Raw genomic sequence first — 11,252 nt, forward strand, 5'->3', positions numbered from 1 at the left:
TTTTCCAGCCTCAGGGATTCTGGGATTCTGTGTTTGTTCAGAGCCCAGCCCATTATTGAATTCAGTCTCTTAGTGCTTCCTTTGATAGCTTGGACACCATTTTGGAAAAGCAGGATGCAGTTTGCTTTTCCTTCTGAATTCCATTTAGGTTTTAATCTGGAGTTCCTCCTCATGTTTCTCACTGGCACAGCTGATGTTCCCAGCTCAGACTCCCCAAGCTGAAGTTTTTACTCCACTTTCTCCTGTGTATAAAGAGCACAGGGATGAGCCCTGGCTTGGTTTTTTCGTGGTGACATCAGTAAATAATCCTCTCATTTTGTGCAGATCAGCAAAATGGAATCCCAGCTGCAGAGGGATTCCAAATGACCACGCACAGGCTGGACTCAGTGGTCCTGAAGGGCTTTTCCAGCCTCAGGGATTCTGGGATTCTGTGTTTGTTCAGAGCCCAGCCCATTATTGAATTCAGTCTCTTAGTGCTTCCTTTGATAGCTTGGACACCATTTTGGAAAAGCAGGATGCAGTTTGCTTTTCCTTCTGAATTCCATTTAGGTTTTAATCTGGAGTTCCTCCTCATGTTTCTCACTGGCACAGCTGATGTTCCCAGCTCAGACTCCCCAAGCTGAAGTTTTTACTCCACTTTCTCCTGTGTATAAAGAGCACAGGGATGAGCCCTGGCTTGGTTTTTTCGTGGTGACATCAGTAAATAATCCTCTCATTTTGTGCAGATCAGCAAAATGGAATCCCAGCTGCAGAGGGATTCCAAAAGAGCCGTGCAGTGTGAGGAGGAGAAATCCCAGCTTGAGGAAGCCATAAGGAAACTGGAGCAGGAGATCCGGGAGATGAGGAACACCTCGGAGAAATACACAGCCAGTATCCGGGTGAGAATCCCTGAGCACTTCCAGCCTCAGCCCCACACAGGCCTGGCTGCTCTCAAGGAGTTTTCAAGGACAAGATTCCAGCCCAGTTTTGTGTTCTCTGCAGGGATTTTCTGAGCAAGAAACTGATCTCAAAAATCAAATCAAGGAACTCGAAGCCAAAGTCGCTGCTGCTGCTCCAGACAAAACCAAACAGAAGGAATTGGAAAAAGTCCTTGATGGTTATAAAAAAGGTACATTTTTGGAGAGGGGATTTGAGATAAAAGTTGTAGTAATCTCTTTCAGCAATAGAGGAAGGAGTGGGTTTGGGTTTGTGCTTCAGTTCCCTGTCTTGGTTTGGGACCTCGTTTTTCTAAGGTGTTTCTAGAGATCAGAAAGTAAAACCCCTTTTCTTTGTAATTGCTCAAGTTCATGTTTTAGTCAAGCTAAAGTAAACATGAATTTCAGTATTTTGTTTCTTTCTTAGATTTTTGTGGCTGTATCACACATTCATAGGGAAACGTAGTTTAATTAGGGGTAAGAATTGTTAATGAGGAGGCAATGATACAAAAGTCAAGTGAAGGTTTTTGCCAGGCTCTAACCAGGCTCTGCCATGGGGCTATAAAATAAATCCCTGCATTGTTTGTGGGAACACATCCCTTCTGTGCTGTGATGCTGTCCAGCAGGGGCAGGATTACACATTGACACCAGCTCCTGGGAAATGCTGGTGGCCAGTTCTTAAAAATTTACCTTTTGAGCATCTTCCCATTAATTAAATGCAAAGAATGAGTTTGGAGTAACTTCTAATGCACCTCCTGTATTTCAGTACTCTGTACATCAAGTAATCCATGCTGGGTGGGTTTTGTGGCAGGAGAGCTTTGCTAGAGCAGCAGCAGAAAGAAGTGAGCGGATTTTGATGTTTGTCACAGTTAAACTGATCATTTATCACAGAATATGTACACTCCTCAATCGAGGAGCAGAGCAGAGCTCCCACCTGGAGTCCCTTCCATCCCTTTGTCCCTCCAGTGCTGGTGCCCACGAGCAGGGCCAGGCTGGCACAGGGCCCTCAGTCCCCTTCTGCTCACACAGATTACGAGCGCGTGGCGGAGAAGGCCGGGAAGATGGAGGAGGAGGTGAAACGGCTGCACCAGCTCATCATGGACACCAACAACCAGAAACTGAAGGCTCAGCAGGACAAAATTGATAAGATTGACAAGGAGATGGATGAATGTTCCTCAGCCATCACCAAGGCCCAGGTGGCAGCCAAGACTGCAGACAGGTACAGCACGGGGAGCCTCAGGCTGGAGCTGCACTCGCTCAGTGTCTGCGCTGCGTGGGGCTCAGCGAGGGAAAGGGAAGTCAAATTTTGTAGTTTCTAATAGTTTAAAAGTCACATTTAATCAGCATTTCTCTAGTATTTGCCCGAATTATTTCTTTAATATTGCCTAAACTGCAATATTCAGGAGAAAGTCCAAAATAGCACTTGATTGGATGTGCTGGAGCAGTTCAAATCTGAAGGGACTGATTTTATTAGGAGCTCTGTCAGGAAATAAAAAGGGATCTATTTTTTATGGGAGCTCACCACTCCATAGAGATTCCAAACTCTGAAAGAAGAAATGAAGTCGTTTAGTGAGGTCTGGCTGCTGAGGAAGACAACTTTATTTTCCTTGGATCCCTCTGGAGTGTGGGAGTTGGTGCCTAAACCAGCACCTCCTCCTTGTTGCCAGTGAGACTGTGCTCCTGGATTATTTTCTGTGAGGTGCACAAAGCTCCCTGTCCCTGGGCAGGAACCTGAAGAAATCCGAGGAGGCTCTGCAGCGCACGGAGAAGGAGATGGAAGAAAATGAGAAGGAAATGAAGAAACTGACAGAAGAGCTGACAACGCTGGAGGACAAAGCCACCGAGGTGATGAACGAGTGCAAGCAGGCTGAGGTGAGTCCTGGGACCACTCTGGGCTCCAGGGAATCAGGGAGAGGAGTTAAATCCTCCCTGTGTCCCACTGATATCCCACTCTCTCTGCACAGCAGCCAGGCCGTGGCAATGGTGTATTTTCATTTTTTACACTCACCTGGGAGTTTATCCTGGCCCAGTTTAGGAAAAAAACTTAACACCAGGTCTCCCCAAACAAATTGCTGGGTTTCTTAAGTATAAAATTTTTCTTGCACATAAAAACTTTCTTAAACTTAAAATTTTTCCAGTTATGTGGGATTTTAGTTTCCCATCTAGATTTCTGTGAGAGAGGGAAAAACCAGGATGGCTGAGATACTTTCAAATAAAGCTAAGAGTTGATGTCTTTCTCTAATTAGCTAAAAATGAGTGCAGGACACGTTTGATGCAGATCTGGAATGAAAATACAAACTGGAGCATTTTCTCAGTCATTCCAGAATTCAAGGATCAGTTATAAATCTAAGAATATTTGTTTCCATCCATAGCTAGGACTAAATTAAATGAAAACAGACTTTTCACCCAAAAAAGGGGCAGCATTTTGTAGGTGATTGATTAATGTTCTTTTTGGGGGCATTTGCCATTTTTCTACTCAGGAAGCTTTGCCAGCAGTGCAGGAGGAGCTGAAGAATTTACACCAGGAGATGAAAACTATTCGAGATGCTGAACATACCCTTCAAAGTGAAGCTCTGAGCATCAAGCTGAAAATTGAACAAATTGACAGCCACATTTCCACCCACCAGGGGAAGATCAAATACTGGCAGAAAGAGGTAGGAAATGGTTTAGTTCCTAAAACTTAAATCAGGCAATTGTGGAATGGTTTGGGTTGGGAGGGACCTTAAAGCTCAGCCAGATCCACCCTCAGGGACACCTTCCACAATCCCAGGTTGCTCCAAGCCCTGTCCTGGCCTTGGGCACTGCCAGGGATCCTGGGGCAGCCCCAGCTGCTCTGTGGATCTCACAGGATGAACCATCAACATCCCCTTAGGAAACAGAGGACTTGGGAGAAAACTTATTGCTGTATATGCAGGAGCAGGATGATAGGATAAAGGGAATTTATTCTCTTTTTCACTTCCTATTTTAAAGACCTGTGGGAAGAATCTCGGAGCACTTGGAGATTAGAAGCTTCCCTGTACTAACCCAGAAAAAAACTCCTTTTAGAACCAGCCCCACGTGTGTGTTACACTCCCCACCCCTGTTTGCAGATGTCCAAGCTGTCCCTGCACGCCATCGAGGGCGAGGCCCGCGAGGAGCTGCGGCTGCTGAGCGAGGAGGAGCTGCAGGCGCTGCAGGAGCCCGACGTGCTCAGCAAGAGAATCGCGCTGCTGGAGGCACAGCGCCACCAGCTCCGCCCCAACCTGGGAGCCATCGCCGAGTACAGGAGCAAGGTACAGCCCCGGGGGATAGCCCAGCCCCGGGCATTCCAGGAGAACCTGATCCCCCTCCTTCCTTCTGGAAGCCTGGAATTTGCCTGTTCCTGTTGTTAGCAGCTGGTCCTTAGCCAAAGAAGCTCCTTTCTAGGAGCTTCTGTCTGCCTTTTGTTTCCCACACCGTCAGTGTCAGGTGACAACAACTTCCTGGGTGATCTTGAAGTCTTTTCCAACCTAAATAATGCCGTGATTCTCCTGGGAATGTTTATTTAACAGAGTCAAGTCTTCACAGCCAAGACAGACACACGACACCCAGATTTTCCCCTCCTCACATCAGTAATAGTAAACCATTCAAGAGATGAAGTATTTTTTATTTTGACACAGGTTTGGTTTTTTGTTTTCCCTCAGCAGCAGAGATGGGAAAAGAGAGACAATTTGGGGGGTTTTGTTTCAGGGCTGTTAGCCAAGCTGGGGAAAAGGAATGTTCACATGGTAGGAAAAGTGATTTAAACATTAAACTGAGGAGGCAGCTCCAAGTGCCCTTGGGGTTGGTTGTTTTCCCCTGCAGGAAGAGCTGTACCTGAAGCACGTGGAAGAACTGGACAACATCACCAGCGAGAGGGACAAATTCAGAGAGGCCTTTGAAGAGCTGAGGAAACAGAGGCTGAATGAATTCATGGCAGGATTTAATGTCATCACCAACAAGCTGAAGGAGAACTACCAGATGCTCACGCTGGGAGGGGATGCTGAGCTGGAGCTTGTGGACAGTCTGGATCCCTTCTCAGAGGGAATCATGTTCAGGTTTTCAAAATACTTTATATTCTATTAATTTTTAATCATTATAGTCTTTTTTTCAACCTGTTTTTAAAGTAAATGCTCATTGATCTTCAGTGAACCAAGACAGGCTCAATGTGGTCAAATAGTGACAGAAACCACAAGCTTTTAGCTCTCAGATTCATTTCTTTCTCTGGGAAAAATCAGGAGCTAAAGCAGTTGGAAAGCTCTGAACTCATTTCTCAGCACTTCTTAATTCTCAGGTCACTTCATTCTGCATGAGGAACGATGGCAGGAATGCTCCCAGGATGAATCCACGAGCTGGGAGTTCAGCTGGGAAAGGCAGTGAGGCACAGCCCCCTGTTACCCAGCTGAGCTCAGGCAGAGATCAGAATTCCTGACAGCTCCAACTCTTGCTCTGTTCCAGTGTCCGGCCTCCCAAGAAAAGCTGGAAGAAAATCTTCAACCTGTCAGGAGGAGAGAAGACCCTGAGCTCGCTGGCTCTGGTGTTTGCCCTGCACCACTACAAACCCACCCCGCTGTATTTCATGGACGAGATCGACGCCGCCCTGGACTTCAAGAACGTCTCCATCGTGGCCTTTTACATCTATGTGAGTTCCTGGTGCCTCGAGGGGCCCTTCTCCTCCACAAGGGACAAAGTGGCCACACAGTTGCAGGCAGATTTCAGGTCTGGGCTGCTGCAGTTTGACTGCTCCCTCTGAACACACAGACTCCCCCAAAGCATCAGCTGCTGGCCGAGCACACAACTTTAGCTGTCACTGGTGTCTGCATGGATCCAAGCTCGTGATTTCCCAAGGTTCCTTGGATTTACACTCCCCTGTCATATTCCCATCAGTGTCTTTGATCTATATCTTAATTAGCAGTAATTGATTTTTGTTCATGCCTTCAAAACTTCTGCTCTCAGCATATTTAACCAAAGCAAACCCCTTACACGGCTCCAGTTCAGGTAATTAAACATTGAATACAGAGTTATTATTAACTGACAAAGATTAGAGGCAGCTACTTCAGATTAGGGAAGCACTTGGAAGTTCCCTGCCTGCAGCTGCAGTTTTAAACTTGGCTTTGTGTGCCTCACCAGGACGGGGTGGGGGGGATTTTGGGAATGCTAGGCACTAACACAAATCACTTCTGTTTCAGGAACAAACCAAAAACGCCCAGTTCATCATCATCAGCCTGAGGAACAACATGTTTGAGATTGCAGACAGATTAATTGGGATTTATAAAACCCAGAACACCACCAAAAGTGTGGCCACCAACCCCAAAGTCCTGGCTGTGAAAGGACTGGAGGAACTTGGTCTCCCTTCCTGCAGTGCATCCCAGAGTTAGGGAAGGAGCAACTTCCAGCCCCATGGCTGCTGTTTATTTTGTCTGATCTCATTTTGTATCATAGACTTTGTTTTGTTTTGTAAATTCTAAATAAATTTGTAAAAAATTGATCTTGTTCATATAAACCCAGCATTGATAAATTTGTTTTTGAATGTCATGTAAAAATTGAGGAAAGGGAGATGTAAATTGATGAAAAGAGAGACTGCATCAGGTTGGGCAGGGGCAGCACCAAAGAGACAGCAATTTAAGGAATCAGTGTCATTTCCTGTAATGCAAAACTGCCAAGAATTTTGGGATAAGCTCAGCAATGCACCTGATCTTTGGCAGAGAATTCCAGGAGGATGTTAAGGACCAAATTCCACAGTTGTGGATCAAGGCAAAGCTCACCTCTCTTCACCTGAAGTGGATCAGGACTGCAGTTCAGAGGAAATCCATGCAATACAGAAGAGGAAGGATACAGAAACAGAACAAGTGTAGAGCTTTAGCAATCCAGCTTTCAAGCAGAAATTGAAAATAATGCTGGATTGCTGCAAGAGCTTTTCAATCTAATGGAAGCAGTCAGGAAGGATTCTCCTGCACAGCTCCAGGAGCAGGCCAGAAGAGTGGCACAGCTCCTGCACTCTGGCCTGCAGGGAGGTGCAGGAATCCTGATAAATCCCCAGCAGGAATTCCCAGGGATGGTGCCAGAGGAGATCTCCTTGTGGTCCTGATGGAGAGTTTTTAATCCAGAGTTTTTATTCTGGGCTGCATGGCCTCTGAATCCTGCAACTCCAACAGCACCCCGACCGTGAGGTGTGCTTGCCCTTTTACCTGGGGAGGGAACACAGGGAGCACCAACCAGGAATGGGGGGAGGGGGTCTCAGGTGAGAGGGACACCTGGGTGGGCCAATGGCCCCAGGGGGTGGAGAGCATCCTTTGAACCTGCCGATCACTCAATTTCTGGGTTGAGAGAGTGCCCAGCAGGGTGGGGAAAGGAGAGGTGATTGACACCCCACCTGGGGAAGGAACCGGGGAAACTGAGGCACGCCACGACAACACACCGCAGCCATGGGCAGCGCCTGGCAGCGGGCACCGGCGGCTCCAGAGGCTGTCACAGCACCTGGCACAGGTGAGCTCCTCCAGCCACACAAAACACAGCAGAGGGCACTGAGCTCTCTCTGCTGCAGCCCCTGCAGCGACCCACGAGCCCCAGCAGCACATCTGGCTGGGAATGAGGCTGGGAATTTCCGGGGGGAAACCCATGGAACTGAGCAACAACTCCAGGAGCTCAGCGAGCCCCAGGCTGCACTCAGAGCATTCACCCAGCCGTATCCATACCATCCACAGCCAACCCTTAGAATCCCGGGAAAAGCAGCAGTCTGACACCAGATACTGGCTACACTGGGAAACAGCAGCAGCGTGCTGAAAGCCACAACTAGAATTTCTAAATAACCTCAGAGCTATGGAAATCTTCTCCCACCAGGAGTAACATTTTCAATGTGAACAGAAGCATAGAATTTTTTTCTCTCCATGCATTTCAAGGGTTACTTTTGTAACGTAAAATAGTCATAAGTGCATTAAACAGTCACACTGAGAAGCTCCCTCAAGGCTCTGAGGTCAGCAGCCCTCACAGGCAACACCACATCAGGAATTACTCCTGGGTTACTTTAAGCACCAAAATGAAAAATTAACTTTCACTTTCCACTCTCTGCAACGTTGCTTTGTTCTATTTCCCAGCCGAGTGAAATCACACTGCAAAGTCACAAGTCACACTAAAGTCTGTTTTCATAATAAATCATAATCCTGGTTTTCCTTCTGCTAAAAATTGGTACCAAATTTCCTTCTCTTTGTGCCACACTTTTCTTATCCTTCATCAGCTCTGTAGACTTTGCTACAATGCAGAAATTAATTGTCAGAGCATTTAGGATCAAATCCCATCAATTCAGGGTCTAAGCTGAGATCTGCAGACAATGATGTGGGCCCAGGCTGGGGGAAGGCAGGAGCTGAGCAGCCAGACCCTGTTTTTGGGAGCTAAATCAGCTCTGAGCACAGCAGCCTGTGCTGCTGGCACGGAAATAAGCCTGGCTTATCTCACCGGCTTAGCCAGGCTGGGGTTGGTCAGGGAGGGCAGCCTGGGCTGCTGACTCAGCCCTGGGCTGAAACTGAGGTGAAACGAGGCCAAAGGATCAACTGTGATGTTTTATTTATGGCAGCAGGAGTTCCAGCTTTGAAGGAGAGGAAAGAAAGAGAGGAAAAGCTCAGGATCAGCACCCAGGGCTCCCACACTGGCACAGGAGGGAAATTTCCTTCCTAAAGAACACAAATCCAACTTACCTGAGCTGTGGAAAGGGTGAGAGAAAACAAATCTGACTGCCAAGGAGTTGTTTGCTAGCAGAAAAGCAAAGGAAAACCTTTCCAAAATGTCTCTTGGCTGTGTCAGGAATGCTGTCAGAGCTGCAGGAGGAATGTTCCCCAGCACAGGAGCTGCCCTGCCCCAGGGGTTCAAAAGCCAGCCCGGGGAGATGACACTGCCATTCCATCCCCCAGAACATTCCCAGCAGCTCCCAGCCTGAATTTGGGAGTCAGCAGCGGGAGCAGAGGCTTGGCTCAGCTCAGGGCCAGGGCTGAGAGGGACACCCTGCTCCAGGGAACAGCACTGGGGCTCTTTGGTTGTTACTCCTTCGTGTCCAAACAACATTTGGAATGCTCAGGTTTGCTGTGGGCCCCCGCTGTTGTCTTACTTTGTTCCAGACAATATAAAAGGTGGAAATCCTGAAATTCTGTTTCAGCACGGAGGAAATGTTCATTTGCTGATCGATTTCCACCTGCAGGCTGGATTGAACAGACTCGAAACAAACTGGGAACACAACGGGAAGGACAGAGAAGACACCACAGAGTTCAGCAGAGAACAAAACAGTTTTCCAGGGGAAAAAAAAAAAGCAGCAGGAAGCCGGGAAATGCTGCCTTTACCTGCTACAGCTGTGCAGACAAAGCATACATGGCTGTGGAATACAGCAGCCATCAGTGTGGGTAGATAAATAACTGCTTTATAGCACAATCCCACCCTGTTCTACTGGGAGGGATTGAAAAGGTGAATTTGGCTTTGGGTAATGGCTGTGACAGCCCATTCCAAGGGCAAAGCCCCCCAGGAAGGATTGCTGCCAGGCTCCTGCTGCTCCTGGGCAGCACAGGAACATCCGCTCCCTCCTGCAGGGCCGTGCCACTGCTGAGCACAAACCGAGGCACAGCCAGGGGGTTCTCTGCTCTTTAATCAGAAAGATTTCAGCGCCAGCCTTGGTTTGTAAGGAATCCACAGCAATTTTCACTCAACTTCCACACTCTGCCTCCATCTCGGAGATGTTCCAAGACCAGTACAAGCATCACTTCGACCAAGACGTTTACAATAGGAACCTTTGCTGGGAATTTTAACACCAAACTTCAAGGCAGCAGCAGAAACCAGGGCCAGGAGTTCGGATCCTTGTGGGTCCCTCCCAATACCCGCAGGGTATTTTATGATTCTATATCCCCCTCTATCTTTCGATTCCAGCGCCAAGACCAACTCAAAGCTTCTGGCCGCGAGCAGTTACCTGTCCTTCACCGCACAGCCCCGGGCAGCGCAGCCAGAGCGGGGAGCACAGCTCGAGCTGTCCCGGCAGCTCCCGGACACGGGGATCGAGGGGCTGGGAAAGGGCTCCATCCACACCCGAAACCTGCGAGCCACAGCGACGGCAACGAGCTGAAACACGAGAAAAGCGGCCCCGACCCCCGCGCTGTGCCGGGAGGGCGGCGCTCCCCGGGCCGGGCCCCTCAGGCTGCGGGGCCCCTCAGCACCCGCCTGGGCCCTCCCGGGGAGCTCCGCCCGTGATGGAGCCGCTCCGGGCTCCTCTTGGGGAGCTCCGCTCTGCGATGGAGCCTCTCCCGGGGAGCTCCGCCGGCGATGGAGCCGCTCCGAGCTCCTCTGCTCGGTGATGAGCCACTCCCGGGGAGCTCCGCCGGCGATGGAGCCGCTCCCGGGGAGTTCCGCCGGCGATGGAGCCGCTCCGAGCTCCTCCGCTCGGCGATAGAGCCTCTCCCGAGGAACTCCGCCGGCGATGGAGCCGTTCCCGGGGAGCTCCGCCCGTGATGGAGCCGCTCCGGGCTCCTCCCGGGGAGCTCCGTTCTGCGATGGAGCCGCTCCGAGCTCCTCTGCTCGGCGATGGAGCCTCTCCTGAGGAGCTCCGCCGGCGATGGAGCCGTTCCCGGGGAGCTCCGCCGGCAATGGAGCCGCTCCGAGCTCCTTTGCTCGGCGACAGAGCCTCTCCCGAGGAGCTCCGCCGGCGATGGAGCCGCTCTCGCCGCCCCGCTCGGTAACGGCCGCGGCCCTCGAACGGCAATGGCGGGAGCGGGGGCGGAACGGGCGGAGCTGAGGAGGGGATGGAGCCGAGGGAGGGCGGGGAGGGAGAGCAGCCACGGAACCGAGGGAAGGGACGGGGAAGGGACGGACGGATTTCAAGTGCGGGGCCGAGCCGGGCCCGCGGCTCTCTCCCTCGGCCGGCAGGAGCGCGGTTTGTGGCGCTGCGATGGCGGAGCTCACCGGGATGGAGCCGGAGCTCACCGGGATGGAGCCGGAGCTCTCGGTGCCAGCGGCAGGAATCGCTGCGGGCTCAGGGGATGGAAGAGCGGAGGGGATCCCGCTCCACAACCCGCGGGAAAATTCACCCTGAAGGTGGAAAACGGGAGACACGGAATTTGTGCCAGCTGCTGGCCACCGAAATTTAAATTATTTCGTCTTTCCTTTGAAGCTCATTTACCGGCCTTGGCAGCCGAGAGGGTTTCAGGTCGTGCCAGGACACAGGGCAGGGCTGGGTGGGATTTTGGGGAAGGAATTCCGCCCTGGGAGGGTGGGCAGGCCCAGAGAAACACCCAGTGAAGGCTTTTCTCATATTCTGCGTTATTCTCTATTAATTTACAGGTCACTGAAGTCACTCTCAGTTGTTACCAAGTG

At 50.3% G+C, this 11,252-nt stretch overlaps 1 protein-coding gene and 1 long non-coding RNA gene across 2 annotated transcripts in view; one reads left to right on the forward strand and one right to left on the reverse strand.

Moving 5' to 3' along the window:
- The window catches only part of SMC4 (structural maintenance of chromosomes 4), a 26,982-nt gene extending 20,386 nt beyond the window's left edge, over positions 1-6,596 (forward strand). Inside the window, exons 15-23 of the mRNA XM_041405928.1 lie at positions 726-878; positions 982-1,108; positions 1,944-2,133; positions 2,642-2,786; positions 3,395-3,568; positions 4,004-4,186; positions 4,737-4,969; positions 5,370-5,553; positions 6,101-6,596. Coding sequence (XP_041261862.1) covers positions 726-878; positions 982-1,108; positions 1,944-2,133; positions 2,642-2,786; positions 3,395-3,568; positions 4,004-4,186; positions 4,737-4,969; positions 5,370-5,553; positions 6,101-6,289 — 1,578 coding nt within the window. The 3' untranslated portion in view covers positions 6,290-6,596. The remainder of the gene's footprint in view (positions 1-725; positions 879-981; positions 1,109-1,943; positions 2,134-2,641; positions 2,787-3,394; positions 3,569-4,003; positions 4,187-4,736; positions 4,970-5,369; positions 5,554-6,100) is intronic.
- Positions 4,968-10,277, reverse strand: LOC121336605. The gene is made up of 4 exons (XR_005952788.1): positions 9,856-10,277; positions 8,603-9,125; positions 6,603-8,493; positions 4,968-5,409 (listed from the first exon to the last, which is right to left on the reverse strand). It is a non-coding gene; the product is annotated as an uncharacterized LOC121336605 (long non-coding RNA).
- Positions 10,278-11,252: the final 975 nt, after the last annotated feature.

Source organism: Onychostruthus taczanowskii, unplaced genomic scaffold (genome assembly GCF_017590055.1).
Source record: "Onychostruthus taczanowskii isolate IOZ18803 unplaced genomic scaffold, ASM1759005v1 scaffold24, whole genome shotgun sequence".
Taxonomy (NCBI): domain Eukaryota; kingdom Metazoa; phylum Chordata; class Aves; order Passeriformes; family Passeridae; genus Onychostruthus; species Onychostruthus taczanowskii.